This window comes from Sphaeramia orbicularis, chromosome 4, assembly GCF_902148855.1.
Source record: "Sphaeramia orbicularis chromosome 4, fSphaOr1.1, whole genome shotgun sequence".
Taxonomy (NCBI): domain Eukaryota; kingdom Metazoa; phylum Chordata; class Actinopteri; order Kurtiformes; family Apogonidae; genus Sphaeramia; species Sphaeramia orbicularis.
In genome coordinates this window covers 41539220-41557994 of record NC_043960.1, presented here as the reverse complement: position 1 = coordinate 41557994, position 18775 = coordinate 41539220, and the positions used below count along the sequence as shown (strand labels likewise).

At 36.7% G+C, this 18775-nt stretch overlaps 2 protein-coding genes across 3 annotated transcripts in view; one reads left to right on the top strand and one right to left on the bottom strand.

The window, feature by feature from the left end:
* LOC115418015 (semaphorin-4E) overlaps positions 1 to 18744 on the bottom strand; it is a 27982-nt gene extending 9238 nt beyond the window's left edge. The window contains exons 1-9 of one of the 2 annotated variants that reach the window (XM_030132298.1): positions 18617 to 18718; positions 10014 to 10062; positions 7899 to 8429; positions 6631 to 6773; positions 4578 to 4640; positions 4096 to 4194; positions 1473 to 1572; positions 1047 to 1157; positions 710 to 861 (exon numbers count right to left, since the gene is read on the bottom strand). In XM_030132298.1, the coding sequence (XP_029988158.1) occupies positions 710 to 861; positions 1047 to 1157; positions 1473 to 1572; positions 4096 to 4194; positions 4578 to 4640; positions 6631 to 6773; positions 7899 to 8007 (777 nt within the window). In that variant the 5' untranslated portion in view covers positions 8008 to 8429; positions 10014 to 10062; positions 18617 to 18718. Of the gene's footprint in view, positions 1 to 709; positions 862 to 1046; positions 1158 to 1472; positions 1573 to 4095; positions 4195 to 4577; positions 4641 to 6630; positions 6774 to 7898; positions 8430 to 10013; positions 10063 to 18616 lie in introns of both variants that reach the window. The other variant, XM_030132297.1, reaches the window with a different exon arrangement.
* fsd1 (fibronectin type III and SPRY domain containing 1) overlaps positions 18680 to 18775 on the top strand; it is a 32682-nt gene continuing 32586 nt past the window's right edge. Inside the window, exon 1 of the mRNA XM_030132313.1 lies at positions 18680 to 18775. The gene's annotated coding sequence lies outside the window, so the exon portion shown is untranslated.

The window sequence follows — 18775 nt, the reverse complement described above, 5'->3', positions numbered from 1 at the left end:
TTATAAATACATAAAACCCAGCGTCTATCACTTCTTACCTCTCCACCAAATCATCACAAAGTGATAAACAGCGTCTAATGGCTTAAGAGTTTAAACAAAAACAAGCCACATCATTGCTTGTTTTTGTCTCCACTGATGCTTAAAGGAGGGATATTTTGCTTTTTTTAAATAGAATTATGTATTTCAAAACATTTCCCTGTGGTCTACATAAACTGTAAATCCTATGCTTGGGTGTGAATTCTTCATTAATTCAACTCCACAGGTCCATCTTCAAGCCTATTTATTGGTATTGACACCAGAAAGGTGGTTTTGAGCGCTGGCCCTTTAAATGCAAATGAGCCACTTCACCCCCCCCCCCCCCCAGGTAGTTGATTGTGCTTTCTGTCCCGTTCAGCCACTTGTGTTCATTAATACAACCAACAGCTGAACATTTTAGGTAACGGACTTTAAGTTTGGACATATTTTCAGAAACTAATTATAGATGGAACAAATTAAGCAGGAATTGAAATGGGTTTTAGAAATCCACTTGATTTTTGCCAAAATGAATATAAAGACAGCTTTGCGGCACCTGGAGGGTTCAAATTCAAACTTTTTGAACTATTAGGGCCCACAAATACACACATAAATGTACCAATAAAAGTGGTTGCAGCAAAATATGACGCCTTTAAGGCCCTTTTTGCTGTAGTTTTTACTCTATATTTTATTTCACCTTGCAGACGCGAGCCACCCGCGACACTGCTACTTTGCTGTAGAAGTCGTACTCCATGGCGTTCTCACTGAAGAACAAGTAAATTTTATCATCATCACCATCCGGACTATCAAAACTCTCCTCCACAAAGTCCATGTAGACAAAGTTTGGTTCTGAAATCACAAGACAGGAAATCAGTATTTGAGAAGAGTGCAGAAAAGACTTTGATCTGCCTCATCCGCATTTACTGAGGCCGATCGGCTGCCTGAGTCAATCACGTCTATATTGTGAAGTTGAAGTAAGGGCACATCATTATATATAAATTATATGATCCAGCTTTTGCTGCAGAGAGACTCACCATTGAGCCAGGAGCTCTTAAACTCAGTGCGGAGAGCCAAGTTTGAACTGCGAAGAACTACAGGCTCGGAGCCCAAGAAGTTGATGGATGTAGCAGAATACAGGTCATATCCTGTTAGACAGGAACAAGGGATGAGGCAAAATTCCTGGAAATCCATTATTCATAATATGCTGGAACAATATCTCATGTGTATGCCTACTAATGAAGTGAACCATCTGGCACTGTGTGTTTAAAGTAAAGAACCCTGTAATAGAATCCACACTGGGCATCGTTTGTAGTGTTACTGGTGTCGAGGCCTTGTGGTCAGTGAAATCAACACACAGTTATCGCACAGTAATCTCTTCAGTTGATGCACTTTGGACGTTCACTCTATTGACTGCTTTCTTTCCTTGATCTTTTGTCAGTGAATGTGATTCAGACACTCACCAACCATGAGGGAGGAGTATCTCTGAAAGGGATCAAAAGGACACTTCCCCTTTCCCTCCTCTGGCTTTCCCTGCAGCGTCAGCCGTCCATTAGCAAACGTCTGTCGGAAACAGAGGAAAGAAAGGAAAGAAATGGAGCCATTTTATTCGGGTACAGTGTTTGGATTTAGGACTGGAGTTAAAGGAAACAGCCGTTGTTTAAGTTTGAGCCTGTTAACGACAAGTGGTGTTAAAAAGTGTTTGCATACTGCATTACTTTTCTACTCCCAATGGCAATTCTGATTTTTTTGTTATTTGTAATTGTTGTCTGGTGAACTGTCTTATGTCTAACAAGACAGCTTGTTTATTTTTTTTTTATTTATTTATTTATTTATTTATTTTCTCCATGCTCTAATCTAGCAGTGTAAAACTCATTTAACCCAATATGATCTGAAGTGGGCCACACTAGTAAAATAATAACATAACCAGAAGCACTCAGAGAACGCAGACCTCCGCCAAGGCCCCCGTGCCCCCCACCCCCACCCCCCTGATCACCCCCAAAATTTAATCATTCGTTCCTTGTGCCAGTATCAACATTTCCTGAAATTTTCATCCAAATCCATCCATAACTTTTTGAGTTCTCTTGCACATAGACAGACAAAACAGACAAACCAACGCCGGCAAAAACATAACCTCCTTGGCAGAGGTAATAATACATGAGTAATGTCAACTCCTAACTTTTTATTTCTAACTTCTATGTTTTAGAGTGAAAAAAGTAAAGTTATATTATGAAAATGTTTACATCTACAAACTATGCTTTAAAAAATGTGAATAACATGAACTACCATGAACAAACTAAAACATGTGCCTCAGCTTCTCATTTGCACATGTTCATTACAACTTATACATCACAGTGGATCTACAAATACGCAAAACATTTAGTAACAGGCAGAGATTGTTAAAATTGTACTCACTTCTTTTAAGACATCGCAGGTTGCTCTTATTTTTTCAGGTGATTCACATTTTTGGTGAAAAGATTGTGTGTAAATGTAAACATTTTTTATGTAATTTTACTTTTTTACACTAAAACAAAGAAAAAAAAATTAGAGTTGTCATTATTTGTAGGTTATTAGGGTTGTATTTTACTGATGTTAGCCACTTGAGATTGAATTGGTCTGTATGTGGAACCTGAACTAAAATGATTGTTAATATCTTAAGTAACATTTTTTGCATTTACAAATTCATCCCTCGGACCAGACTGGACCCTTTGGCGGGCCGGTTTTGGCTTGCGGGTTGTATGTTTGACACCTGTGCTCTAGTCGGTCTATTGTTGCTATGTTATTGTCTCTGTGTTGTTAAAATTAAAAACGTCCAATAAAAAGAGAGTAAAAAAAAAGTGTTTGCGTACACAATGGAACTTAATATAAAAGGACGCTACCATATGTAAGGGAACTCTGAATTTTTCCAGAATTTTGCATTATAAAGTGAAAAAAAAAATTCTTGAAATACAGTCATGGCAAAAATTGTTAGACCATCAAAAGTCATCAGAAACAATAGTTATGCAATCAATTACTAACTCCTGTGTGTATCATGTGACTAAAACAGACAGAAAAGAAAACATGGAATGCCTAAATGCACTGTTTTTGTCAGTACAATGCCATAGCTATTAATGTAAGAACTGAAGTGATTTTGGTTATTATCAAGAAAACATGGAAAATGGCTAGATATCAGCTCTGAAATTCAACTCTTATGAGCTATTTTTGTTGTTATCATTATATTTGTCCAAACCTTTAGTTGTACCAGGCATTAAAATGAACAAGAAATTGAAGAAAACAAGGGGTGGTCTAATAATTTTTCCCTCAACTGTATTTCTTTAAAAATTGTATTAAACTGTTTTATGTTTTCACTTTACTCTATTTCATCTGTTTAACTGTTCCATAGTTTAACCCCTGTGACTGAAACACACATCCTTAACAGTTATTCTGACATAATGTATTTTTAAATCCAGTTTCCCTCTTGGACTGTATCCCCCTTCTATCTCTGAGATCAAACTCTGCATTTTATGTAACAGTAATTCATGTCTTGAATTAAATCTGGAAATTTTAGAGTTTGTTATCTTAAAAAAAGTTCATTTGTATGTTTTTTATATTTATAAGGCCAATGGTATGCATGACTGAGGAGTAAAAACAGTGTAGAAGATAGATGCTTTCCCTCCAGTCTTTGTGTTTCAGCGGGAAATCAGGGTGGTCTAATCATTTTTTCTGTGACTGTAGATCATCAGTTACAGTGATTGTGGCAGCTTTTTCCCTCTTAGGTGGATTAGTTACCACATTAGAAACACTGCATTTCTTCAGAGATGCATTTGTGAACACTCAGTCTTTGGAGATTTGGAGATCTGCTGATTATTAAGCCCACAAGTTTAAGAAACAAAAATGATGATGAGCTATACTTGTTATTTTTGGAAACATTAATTTATTTGCCAATAAGCACATAAGCGCACAACAAGTTTTTCCTTTTTTTTTTTTTTTTTTTTTTTTAAACTAAGGCTCAGTAGCTGAAGGCACTTCTTTATTCCCTCAAACATTTCAACCACAGGATGGGCCTTACATAAGCAAATCTACTATCATTGGACTGTCTTTACTCACCATATAATAACAGGCGGGACTAAAAGCATTTGTGCCACACACATACATTGTAGTATCATTCACTCTGTGCAGGGTTCGAATGTAGTTACGGCATTCCACCTGCAACAAGATCCAGCAGAGAGAATGCCAAGGTCAGAGTTTTGTTAGTTCAGCCGCAAAAACACAAACATTCACAGATACATGTCCTGCAACGGCTGCCCGGAGCTGAACCTGTGACCATGAGGTCAAGGATGCGTGCATGCATTTTCCTCTCATGCCTTTATTTGGACATTGAGCACCAAGCTGTAAGCAAAGCACTTCAAAGGGAATTCTGTGTGAAGGCTTCGGAAAAAGAAGGAAAAAACACACCCGTATAAATGATTTACAAATGTACAGAGATAAACTGCATGAGGGAGTATGATGCTTTCACTCATCCTTTAAGGCTATACCCCTGCTCTAGAAGTAAAAGTTGATGTATGCAAGCTCTGTTTTAAAAGACAAACCTCAGCTTGTTTTCCTTTGTACGTGCACTCCCTCTGCTTCTCCTCGGTAACTCGCCAATACACCTGCAACAACACAAGGGAGAGCAGAGCGTCTTGTCAAAGCACGTACAAAAAGGTGTCGCAACCCGCAGTGTGACAGTAGATCGCGTTCACTCTCACATACACGGCTCATTGTTTGTCTGACATCGAGACCAGTCGGTGCACTCCAGAAAGGATTACCTACTTCTTTTTAATAGTGACGGTTAACTGTGTAATTACAACCACGCATCAACAAACATGTGTAGAGTTGAACGAGAACATTTGTTATTCAGATTCCAATCAGCTGAGAGACAACATAGCTGAGTTGTCTGTTAAAAGCTTATGTAACCTATTGTGTTTTTTTCCATCTTCGGCCAAAATACACTGTAGTAGTAGTACCTGGCAGTGGCTGCTATTTTATCTAAATTACACTTACAACTGAATACTTTTGAAGATTTAACTGATTACGTTTCTCTCTCTACGTATCTGTGCATGACTCTAATGTGCATAATATTTCAGAGCTTCCACCGCCTTATTCTGCTTCAAGACGCCTCACATCAACAAATCAAATTTTTTTAGAAGTACCACGATCAAGGCTAAAAATGAAAGGGGCTTGTGCTTTTATCAGTGCCAAATAAGGAGAACTCAACAGTACTGACTGCCATTTACATAATCATACATCTAATTTCATGTTTTAATGTTGCATCTTTTAATGATTTCTCTTTGCATTATTGTTTTATTCTAATTGTCTATGATAGGTTGCTTTTCACTGAAGTTGTGCACTGTTTTAGCTGATAAAGTACCTCGTAATGGGTGAAAGATACATGATAGGTTTTATTTTCGACAAAGGATCGCACTTTGCACATGTTTTGGATGTATCCCTCTCTTAACAGTTACTGGGAAAACATATTTATTGTACTCTCACATACACTACAAACAAAAAGTTAAGGATATTTTTAATTTTTGGATTATTTTTTTCAGTTGGGACTCTTGCACAGTGCTTTTTACTGTTTTTGTGTGAATTGAATTGAAACACATTTTTTTAATGACCCGACATAGTTTTATTTACAAATGGCAAAAATGACCAAAAAAAAAAGGACAAAAAAAAAAGAAATATCCTTAACTTTTTGTTCATAGTGTACTTATGAACAGACTGTAATTCCTAATTTTTACGCTGCTATATTTGGCATACCACCCCCCAACTGGAAAATAAACTGCAAGCAAACGCTGTAGTGTTTGCGTCTTTGATTGCCTGTAGACTTATCCTCTTTAACTGGAAATCAGACAAAGCACCATCTTTTCTACATTGGGTGAAGGAGGTACTTTCCCTGCTACAGCTGGAAAAGCTTAGATACAGAATAGATAAAAAGCGTAGGGAATTCACATTAACTTGGAACTCTTTGGTAAGTTTCATTCAAGGCTTCCTCTTCCAGTAGACTTCTTTATCCCTTCTCTTTTTTCCTTTCTATCCTCACTTTTGCGGTGACCCTTAGTATCATATAACTCCTTACAAAAAGACAGACAATTAACACAACCATTATGCATTAGACTCTTATTTTACCATTTTTTTCATGATAAAAGACAGTCTAACTGTGTGCCCTCTTTACTTTCTTTTTTTTTTCTTCTTTTCTCTGAGCCTTGGGGTGGGTGGGTGAGGTTTGATGTTTGTATGCTGTTTTTGACCCAGACTAGTTCATGTGTCCTATGCCGATGTCTGTTTATTCAAAAATTGAAAAATAAAGTCTTAAAAAAAAAGAAAGAAGGACCACACTTTACTGTAGGAGACAGACCATCATAAGTGTTATGTCCATTTAAATTATGTCAATGAGTGACAAAAGCTCCATCACTGCAATACAATATCATAAATGACCAGTAAGACTTTTATTTTTTTTTTAATTTTCTGTTATGAAAAGTTGATCAGTTGTGATTTCACTCTCAATGTTTTAGCTTTGTACATTATATCTGTGCACCTATCCAGGACACATGCCAAACTGGCTCATTTTGTAAACAGAAGCATCTCTTCACATGTTCTTACCACAGCCTTTTTGACTGAAATGTTGTTGATGTCCAGACTGTAGATGGCCTCTCTAGCGCCCAGCAGCAGCACTCCCAGGTCTTCTTGCAGTAGTATAGTGGAGTAGTTGAAAATCCCGTCTTCTCTGAACAACTTCAGCTCATCTAAACAGAGGATCAATCATTTGTGCATTAGCTTAGTGTGGTTTGGATTTTTTTTTAAAAAATGTATCTGTATGCTTCAACTGTTGGAAAAATAGTCTCATGGCAAAAGACAAATGCAAATACTTTAGCATGTTATGAACTTGTATCATGTAAAAGTATGGCTGTATGCTTCAGATTTTCTTGAAATAAAGTGGCAACACTTGACCTTTAACCTTGTAATTCACCACTGTACTACAGAGAGCTCTTTTTAAATCGATAGTGCATCAATGTAAACTGCTTTGTGGTGAACTCCTAATGTAAACATTACTTTACTGCTAATAAAGCACTAGACTACAGTGCTCTCTGTGTAATTAACAGAATTATTTCTCAGATAATCATCTGCATATCCAGAAAAATTGTTACTGTAACTGAAATTTCCCCAACAGAATTGATATTGAATTGAATCTACTGAAAAATCCAAACATTAAGGATGCTTTGAATCAATATTGAATTGATTCAGTGTATACATCAGTAATAATTCTCTCTTCATAGTCATATATAGACGTTTATATACTGAGCCATCTCCTATTGGAATATGTTACCTCCAGAAATGATGTTAATAAGTGATCATGTTGTTTTTAAAACACATCTTAAGAAATCTATAATCAACAATGAAACAATGCTAAAATAATGTAACTATGTTTTGGTTTTTTTTTCTGTCTATGTGGTTTGTAAATGTATAAATTGTATTTTTTTTTTAGATTGATAAGTAATCATGTTTTCTTTAAAACAAATCTTAAGAAATCAGTAAACAGCAATGAAACAATGCTAAATTAATATAACTATGTTTTCTTTTTGGATTTTTTGGGTTTTTTTTCTGTCTATGTGCTTTGTAAATGTAAAAATTGTAATGCTTTAACATTGGGAATGGACCCCAGGAAGAATAGTCTCTACTTTGGTAGAGACTAAAGGGGATCCTTAAATGAAGAAATAAAGAAATATTAAATGGCTTAAGTGTGACCAAGGAATAAAATGATCAGAATTACATGTATCTAATGAATAACAGCCCTGAGAAACATAGCTACAGCACACTGACAATATGCCATCCTTATACTGACAATTAAACTGTGGAAATGTGTGACTTACTCTGGTATGGGACTGTCTTCCTTGGGATACAGTAGTCAGTGTTGGGTGCGCTCAGTGAAACATGAAGCATTAATCCACAGACAATGCTCAAGACTGAGAGAAGAGACATGGCTCAGAGTCCAGGTTTGTCTACGTGTGGACAAGCTGCACAGTCCAGCTCTGCCACCAAAGCACCTGATCAGACACAGGACATGGTCCCAGATGTCAGCACAGACGTCGCTGATGTTGTTACACGGCGGTGAGGTCACTGTCCTGGACATGTGCCCCCTCTGGCACGTTTCATTACTGTTTACAAAAATCGCCTGAATGCAGTTCATACAGATGTGGAATCGAGCCCGTACTGCAGCTCTGAGAGTTTTGGTTCTCTTTGAAGTCAGTGTCCTGCCTGGTGTGTAACTATGTCGGTGTGAGCCTCCAGTGCAGCGTTAATGAGCCACTGGTGTCCTCTTTGGAAGAAGGAGGAGCAGAGGCCATGCTGCCCGGCTACTGATGAGAGATGCTGGAGGTGATCGTTTTCATGGTGGCCCACTTCTGTTAAAACACAGAGAATAACAACGGATAAAATCAAGATGGGAAGAAAAAAATGTCTGTATACATAAGGCATAACATATTCTTTAACAGTTGACAGTTTTTATTATGTAAGGCTATGTTATGATTTGTATCTTTGTAGATGTGGTGTAGAGAATCAAACAAAGATATCAGGTGTTAGATCTTCCACCAGGAGACTTTGCCTTTAAAATCATGTCTCTTAAGATTCAGTAATGTATCAAGTGACAACAATAAAAGACAAAACCAGTCTGGAAGCAAACCTAGTAGGTTTTCTTCCTTTGTTTGTCAAAAAGAGAAAAAATGCAAATCAGGGACAAATGAGCTCATTGTAACATCAGAGAGGTGTAGTAGAGCAGACAAGCAACAGATACAAGGGTGGTCATAGCTGGAAAACCTACTAGAGGAAACTAATGTGAAGTGAAATTCTGCAGAGTGCCATGCTGCCCACCAGCCCCCCACTCTCTCTTCCTCCTCAACTCTCTGTTTTCCTCCTCAGCTGTGTCTCTTCCTGTCCTGCTCCCTGATAAGAGCTGGCTTCCTCTGGGCTCAGCAGGGTTCATGCAGCAGAGGGGATCAGTTCAGGTTTGGGCATGCATGCAGATCACAATAATTCACTGCTTTAGCATGTCACCCCTACCCAGGGATTCACACTGAATTGAGATTTACCACTTCTTTTGGGGAGTTTTCTTTCTGTGTTGACTAACTGAACGGCACAGCCTCATTCAAAATTCATCAAGGTGCTTCTACTCAGAATAACACACAAAGCATACTTGTGAGCAGACTCACAAGGTAAAAAAACTACACTCTTATCTTTTTTGTGCACATGGCTCAAAAGCAGCAGCAGTAGCAGCAGCACCACACAGCTGCTTTGCAATTGTTGTTTAGATTTTAGCTTGCAGAGAAAAAAAAATACAGCGGCGTTCACAGAGATGCATCATTTGAAACACACCACAGAGTCCTCGCTTGTTGACAGAAACCAAAATGACAGCATCCAAATTTCCTCGAGAGACATCCTGGCGTCAACTCCATCGTGAGGTTCAAGTTGCCTCTGAACAACCTCAGTTTTGAATGTGCATTTTGCAACAAGCTGCCGTGCTCCCACATTGTTGTTACTTGACACAGCGGGACGAGCTGCTGCATGTATAGGACTGCATTTCTGTTGTCAAAGCACTGATGTGTTGCATACTTTTGCCCCCAGGCAGCAGCGGATGGGAGGGGCTTTAGGGTGAACACTACAGCTGAATGGAATAACTCCAAGCTGTTTTTCACAGGGTTTGACAGATACTTCCAAACTGTGCGGACAGGCAGGTATGGCTATAATAATACAAGAACACGCAGCAGTTGTCCCTCTTTTCTATGTCTTTGTTTATCCAGGGTCACACTCACACATTGACAAGTGCATGTGTGCTTGTTTGACAATGGGAGGGGGATACAGCGGGCTACAGAGCAGATTCCTTACACTAGAATGGATCACTAAATGCTCACATTTAGGCAATAATCCATTGAAATGTATGAAACTAGTTCAGACTACAAGGTTATAACATTTGTCTCCAGACTAATACTCACAAATTCACATCCACTTCTCTTCTGAACAGGATGAAAACACTTACGCTACCTTTGAATTGAGAGAAGATAAAAATTTCATTAAAAGTACAGGCAGGTAAGGCCTTTTTTTTTTTTTTTTGCAATGTACTTCAATCAGACCAGAAATTGAAACTGAATGTAAAAGAATATGAAATGAAAATGAAATATGACTTACTTTCTAGTTGCAAGAAATGTGGAAATATCTTAATTAAAAGCTGCATGAAGACATTGTAATCAAATCAAAAAAACGAGGCCACTGAATATTCCCAACTCTAATTGTTATGCACAACAGGAGGATTTACACAACATAGTTAGGTCACGCAGATATTGCAAAGATGTTGCTGTTTATAGGACAAACTGTTAATAGTCTAATAGCGATTTTTAAAAGCTACTGTGATTTATCTGTATAATTTGTATTAGGTTGCATTAATTGCTGAAAAACTTGTTATGTGTGCAGTCATATGGAAAACTGAAGATGTGATACGTTGAGGTGTTTATAGAATTGTTAGGCAATTGAATCCCTGACATTTTAATCTTCATCAAATTGAACATTTAGGCAAGTGAAACTACACCACTTTATTATTCCTCTATTATAGACGCAGAATTTGGACATAACCGGTTCATTAATGACAAGGTTTTTAACCATAATCATCATCCTTTTCTCTTATTTACTTTATCATTTTTATCTGAATCAGTATCATTGTCTATCAATTTATTTTTCTCTTTTGGTAAAGCAAAATTTATTATATTAAAGACAATATATATTGCTTGTTGTTTGTATCTGTTACACTCTGTATTGAATATTTGTATTACAGAAGTCCCAACTGTTAAACATTTCAGCAGCTAAAAGCACGTAATGAGGTTTATTTATTATGTAACAAACGCATAATAAAATATGAATATTGGGGTTTGATTATTTATGTCTCAGTTCTGTGAGGTTTTTAGTTATCCGGTATAAATCTTTCCCTTTAGCCTCTGTCTTTGTTCTTTTAATTAATCAGGAAGGTCCCTCCCATAGACTGTTTGACCCCCTACCACACCACAGGACAGACCATATCTCTGCCAAAACCCATCTGTTAATATGTCGTACTAATAACTGCTGTAGTAGCTACTGGTTGCTGACTATAAAGTGGCTCTATGAACCTTCATGAATAATGTACTTTGATTAGTTCTGGTTCATCATTATGACAAGGGTTTTGTTTACAAGGCATTTAGATGCATTCACCTCTTCTCAACTCTCTGAGGTTTTCGTTTCCATGTTCTCCCTTTCAGTTTGAATCATTGTTTCTTGACAACGTGTCTAAAACAATAACAAAACCACCTGTGGATTAAGGTGTATTCTCTACTAAGGCAAAGGGTAAGATCGCCCAGTGTTGTGAAATGCAGTTATTCATTGTATTGGAGATCATTGCTGATTTCCAGTACACTAAAGCCTGAAAAACCTGCTAACAGATTGGTCACTGTCAGTCACCTTCACTGTACAGCTGTAAACCTGATATGTTCCTTTTGTAGGTCTGAACATTCACCATCGCACGCACATCAAAAGAGATTAAATATTAATGAATGACACTGTTTTATTGCAAGAATGACCTGCTTTCTGCAAAGTACAATAATTAACCATTTATTGTCCCCAATGTTGTTTTCTCTAAAACTACCTGGTTTGAACTTATGATCACAGACCATTTTTTATGGAATAAAATGCAAATGAAGCTGCTACAAAACGTGAAGTCACTCTGCTAATATGAAAGTGTGAAGATGTGTGTTTTTGGAGGATTTTGTTCTTATGAACCTGTGCCTGGAAATATAAATAAAGTGACTTATTATTTTAAAGTTGTGTTTGTTATATGTGTTGTGTTAGTGTGTTAGTGAGCACTTCAAAAATTCTATGTATAATCAAATATTTTAATGTGCGCTGCTTTTATTTTTATTTTATTGTATTTCTCTCACATTTCATCTTATTTCTTGCACTTCAAAAATTCTATGCATAATCAAATATTTTAATGTGCGCTGTTTTTATATTTATTTTTATTTTATTGTATTTCTAATCAAATCTAAATGTATTTTAATATTGTATTTTTTTTTTCAATCAATGTGAAGCACTTTGGGCTACAATTTCTGTATGAAAGGTGCTATACAAATAAAGTTTATTATTATTATTATTATTATTATTATTATTATTATTAGTGTATTTCTAACTATCTGATATTACTTGTCATTATATACATTTAAATAGTTGTTTGTGTGTTTTAGTTGTCAACTAATGAGATGCTAACTAGCTAACATTACTCACTAATACTCGTCAGTGCTGACCTTTGAATAGTTTGTTTCTTGTGTGTTTTAGATATTTACTAGTGTATAGCTAATAGTATTTGTCACTACTTACCAGTGTCAGCATTTAAATTGCATCTTGAGTCGTTATTTAGTGACTAGTGTGTTGCTAATTAGCCGTCTTAACTTATCAGGATTTTCCAGAGTTAGCATTTAAATAGTTTTAATAGTGTCGCTAACTAGCTAACTTGACTTTTAGTTTAGTTTAGTTGTTTCATTTATAAAATAAGACAGAAAAAGAAATTCGCTTTTATATGTCAGCAGCAAAATGTCCACATTATAAATGAAAAAGAACAGAAAGAACAACTTTACATTTTCTGCCACTCTTTAACAAAATACCAGTGTTCTTCTTAGCTTACACTGTTAATTTCAAACAGAATAATGAAATAAAATCTCTTCATACAATATCTGCCTCCATTTACTGCTGCAATTAATAAATTACTTTTTATTATTTTTCTGCGTTGTATTTCAATAGTTTTAATATGTTTATGTTTACGCATTTTGCAGATGCTTTTTTCCAAAGTGACTTACAGGGGAAAACCAATCAAATCACTCAATCAATCAAATTTTGTTTATATAGCGCCAGATCACAACAAAAAAATTATCTCATGACACTTTATATATAGAGTTGGTCAAAACCAGACTCTAAGCCAATTTACAGAAACCCAACAGAATAGTGTTGCTAACTGATTTTATTTGTCAGTATTTGTTTTGTTGACCTTTTAATAGCTTGTTTCTTTTATCTTTTTGTTGTCAGTTAATGTCTCGCTAACTAGCAACACATTACTAGTGCGTATGCATACTTTTTTACATTTGAATAATTTGTTTCTAATGTCTTTTACTTGGCGAGAAGTATGTTGCTAACCGGCTAAACATTACATGTCATTACTTAAGTGTTAGTGTTTGACTCGTTTCTTTCTTTCTTGCGTCTTTATGACTATTGTGTTGGTAACTAGCTAACCTTATCTGTCATTACTCATCACTGTTTTGGATCGTTTGTTTCTTGTTTTAGTCTGTAACTTATATGTTGCTTACATTAGGGTCCGGGCTGGTCAGCGGATTTATTTTTTGGCCTCAGCCTGAAAAAGTTTTGGAACCCCTGATCTAAAATCTTGACATTTGAGGGTTTCGCTCCAAACTCTGAACACTGAAACTATAAAACATAACAAACAGCAGGTAGCCTTGTTGAAATGTTTTTCTATCTCCTAGACTCTGGTTTCTTTAAGGTTTGGAGCGAGTGTGTGTTTTTGAGCCGTGGGATCAAAGGTTGAAGAACACTGATGAAGAAGCCCTGTGGCAGTATCTTCACACACTCCAACCATTCGAAGCATGAAGATATTTATAGTGTGTTCAGGAGCCTCAGTGTTATCTGTAGTACTCTACAATGGACACTCACTACAATTATGTGCAGCTTACAAAGTAAAACCCCAAACATGCAGAGACAAGCACATTTATTGTCATCACCATGACTCATAACAAAATCCAAATCCAAAAAGCCGTGTGAACAGTCAAACAGCTGGTGAGTGTGTAGGCCTGGGCTCTGCGCTGTAAACTGGGTGAGTACAGTGAGTTGGATGGGCGAGGTCTCCTCCGGCTGTAACTGATCAACCTGACTAACTGCTGTAAAGGTTTGATGCAGGTTGAGTAAGCGGCCGGTTGTCTGCTGTCTCTGTCTGGCTGGGCAGCTGGTGGGCTGGTGGGCTGGCCGGCTGCGATACACTGTTCCATCACGGGGGTCTAAACAGGAAACCGGTTGTGGGAGGGTGTTCACCTTTGACACTCCTTGTGTCACACATTGGAAAACACACCCCAGTTCAGCACCAGGTTATATTTTTGCAAGCTCAGATGGCTAAAACAAACCATTCCTTTGTCGTAACGATAGAAGCTTGCCATCTCGTTTTTTTTTTTTTTAAATGTGCAGACTAGTTGTAATCAGCTGAAAACAATACTTGTAAACAAGCTGCGTGTACAGTTTTCTTGCCTGTTGCAGCTTGTATCATCATGAGTTAATGGGTGACCAACCGCATGGATCATTCGCACAAGTAAAGACGACAACCTGTTTAATAACATACCCACCTCCACTTTGACAAATTGATGAGACATGTCTGGTTGAGTGTGAATGCACATTTGAAAACACACATGCATAAGCAGAAACACACACACACACACACACACACACACACCCAGGCAAGTCTCAGCAGGAGCTAGGACACAAAAGGAAAGATATCCCAACATTTCTGCCTTTTATACCTGTGTGTGACAAGTTCACTGACAGATGGAAACACTAGGAAAATAAAATATGGCAGCCTCTTCAACTTCAAAAGACATTTAAAATCTGACATAAAGAACTGATTTATAATGACTAGGGCTGGGAACCAGACTTCTGTGTATTTATGACACCGACTGAATTGATTAAACACTACTGAGCTTCAAAAACAAGCCCAGTCATTCAGTACTGAATTTCACTATGTAAGGAGTAAATCCCATCAGAATCAGTACAAACACGTTAACAGATTAGAAAATGCTATAATGTGTCAAAGAGGTCAATTCATAGTGGAATTTTAAAGACCAACAGTAACAATAGTTTTGAGCATCAGTTAATATCGCACCCCCCCTCTTGCTTTAAAAAATGTCAGCCTTGTAAATGTCATGTTTCTTTCTGAAATTAACTATCAGTGACTTTATTAGAAATTGTTCAACTGAAAAAGCAAGTGAAAGTAAAGGACATCAGAGTCTAAATAATTACACACTAAATGTGAAACCGAACACACATAGCAGGTTTATCTTTCCAGGAACCTTTTTTGCTCGATGTCCTGATAACAATGATTAACTGGACAAACTGATTAATAAGAAGTAGGTTTATTTATGACGCAATACAATTGGTTTGAGTGGAAATATAATTTCCAGGAACTAAAAAATAAAACTACATTGTTATGCTTCAGTCAAAATGGGAACTTGGCATTGAACAAATACTGTTTAGGATCCTTATTGGGCCTCGTATGGAATCCTTTTGACTAACATCTGACACTGAAACAGAATAATTAATTCAACCCTAGGCTTTTTGTTTACAGTTAAAACCCGTATGAGGTTTGAAATGGTAAAACAGTCCTTGAAGCTGCAGATCTGCTGCTACCATTAAACAGGATCTGACTCCTCTGATGTAACTACTTACTAGGTTCCTCTCTCTCTCTCCGTAGTATTATTATACCAGGGCTCCTGCTCTGTGAGGTCACATCTTAGATATAGCTGCCTACACACAATCTTAAAAATATCATGTCAGTTGATCATGTGCCACATACACTACTCCCGAAGTGCTTTTTTTTTTTTCCTTCTCGAGTTCTCACATCTTACGTAATCTACTTCTAAAAGCCACTTCGCTTTAACAGATGCACAATAAAGTCATGTCAAACAAACAAACCCTTCAGTAAAAGTGCCCCGTGTATAACCTGTTTGTGCACATAAATAATAAAACAAACAGGCATCATCAGCAGCTCTGACCACAGAATACCCCCCTCCCCTTGGATTATTTGTGTTCAGTCCTGCTGCCTCGACACCCTGCGACCTCACTGTGAGCTGCAGCATGACAGCTAAAATTGGGCAATCCCCTGGGTGAGTGTGCGCTGACAGCACCCACCGCTTCACTCCGCTCTGACTGACACTCATGTCATGTGCTGAAATCCTCACCATTCACTAAACTCTCTTATGTACATAGAGCGTTTAACCCTACAACACTGAACTGAACCGAAGCAAAGTCCTGCACAGAAAAAGCTCATTCACATTTAGAGTTTATGTTGGTGAATTATTGATGCTGTTTTGTTTTTTGGTTTTTGGTTTTTTTAACATATGATGATGTGAAAATAATCCAAATTAAAGGCTCATCTACATTTCAGAAGCTTCTTTCAAAGCACAAATGGCTGCATATGAGTGCATATAAAATACAGAGAAGACTGTTTTGCAAAAGAGAAAAATAAAGTGACAATGACATTGATTCAGACAAAATAATTAAGTAAATATATATATTTTTAAAAGGGTGATGAATATGGTTAAAAACCTCATTATTAATTAACTGGTTCCATCCAAACTCTGTGTCTATAATAGAGGAATAATATAGCAGCGTAGCTTCAGCTGCCTAACTGTTCAGTTTAACCCTTTACCGGGCAAGTGACTATTTTTGGTCATTTCCACATACACTACAGGTGGTCTGCAGAGTCTGCAAGGTCCACCTCTGCATGAACAGTGAGTGTACACTGCAAAAATCCAAATCTTACCAAGTGTATTTTCCTCATGTCTAGTCAAAATATCTCATCACACTTAAAATAAGACATAATCACCTAAAGAGTAACTTTTCAGTGAGATATAACAACTTTTTTCAGACAATAGATCTTGAAAATCGTATTTCAAGAAATCTTACCAAGATCATTTTCATTTGTTCCATTGGCAGATTTTTTTTTTTTTGCTTGAATTAAACAAAAAAATATTGAATTAAGCACAAAAAAAAAAATCTGCCAATGGAACAAATGAAATTTTAAATTAAGCAAAAAAAAAAAATCTTGAATTAAGCAAAAAATAAATAAATAAATCTACCAATGGAACAAGTGAAAATTTTCTTGGCAAGATTTCTTGAAATAAGATTTTCAAGGTCTATTGTTTGAAAATAAGTTCTTATATCTCACTTGCAAACTACTCTTTAGCTGATTATGTCTTATTTTAAGTGTGATGAGATATTTTGACCAGAAATGAGAAAAGTACACTTTGTAAGATTTGGATTTTTGCAGTGTACCTGCTTTGTTACGTACCATGAAGTATGGTACTAATACAAGTAATGATGTTCAAAGGGATAATATGTATGCTGACAGGTGACTGATCAGCACTTATGTTGTAATCTTCTAAAAGTGATGTTCTAATGTTCTAAAACATGTTCCTTTCACCTTATATGTGTTTTTTTTTTGCCACTTATGGGTAAGGAACCAAATGTGGTAACTTCATTAACCTTGATTTTCTACAAAACAACACAAAAAAATGGAAAAATTTCACAAAAGTAACCAAGTCTTGCTATGTCCTCCAATAACACTAAGGTTGAAATTCTGAATTCCAGAGTGTTTCTAAGGGTTAAGACTAAAATGTCAGGGATTCAATTACAGAACAGTTCTATGAGTAATTCACCGTATCACATCCTTCAGTTTTCTATATAACTGCACATAGAGACTCCTTCAATAACACTGGTCAACAACAAATTTATTGTTTAAGTTTTTTGAGCTGATTTAGGATAATTTTGGTGTGCTGAATCCAAAAATCACATTAATTTTTCTCAATCAGGTCAACTTTCTGAATTATGCTACATATTGGCTTTTTAACATTTTTGCTTACATTTATGGGCATTCTCACATCATATTATACAAAATTCTTTCATATTTCTTGCAATAAACAAGTTCTGAATATTTTACTTTTGCCAATTTATAATTAGTGGTTTTTTTAATATTACAGGTGAATGAAATGGCTTGGACTAGAAGATCTTGCAAAAATAAGCCTGACGTATTCTGCTACAGTTTGTAACACTTAATAAATACATCCTGTTAGAAAATGATTTTTTTTTCTCTTAAAACCAATTTTGGGTGAGAACTATATAAAAAATCAACTGATAAAGTCACAAAAATGTAATCAATTTTGTGAGAAGATCAAATTTTTCAAAATCAAATTAGCAAAAAAACCTGACATGACTGAGGAAAAACAGATGTCATTTTTGGATTTAGCGCTGCAAAATGGTCCTAATTCAGTTGAAAAAACCTAGACAACTTGCAGAAAACATTTTTTTGTAACCCAGTGTAATGAATGCAGCCTAGAGTTGACTTTGACTTGTGGTCTGCTGCACAGATCCTGACAGCACATTTAGCACTTTGCACTTGTGCTGAACTGTTCAAGCTTCTCTACAAGTTGAGGTATTTCTCACTGTCACTAACACTGTAGGTGTAGAAGCACAGGCTGCTTAAACCAAGCCTAGTATATCCTACTACTGCTTAGTCTGGCTCTCAGCAGCTATTATTAGATTAGGATATCCTATAATCTTAGATAAGACTGAGAATTTACACCGTGCTGTCTGTGCACCTTTCTGCCCTACAGGTTGCCAATCCAATTCCCACAACCAGCACACTCTCCGCGGTAAATAAGCCTGTGGGACAAACCCACACAAACAACAACAACAAGTCAGTGAGGCGCAGCTCCGAGGTCCGCATCAGACTTTATTCTAAGGACGGACTTACCAGGAGGAGTTGTGGTCCGGGTCTACATCAGGAACCGGTCCGACCGTTCAGGCTGTTTTTCTGTCGCTCTTGGATCCGGGCTCGGCTTTTTTAATGCTCCACCTGTAACGTTCAGTCCTCATCTAAATCCTGCAGGGAGTGATTATCTGACAGTACAGG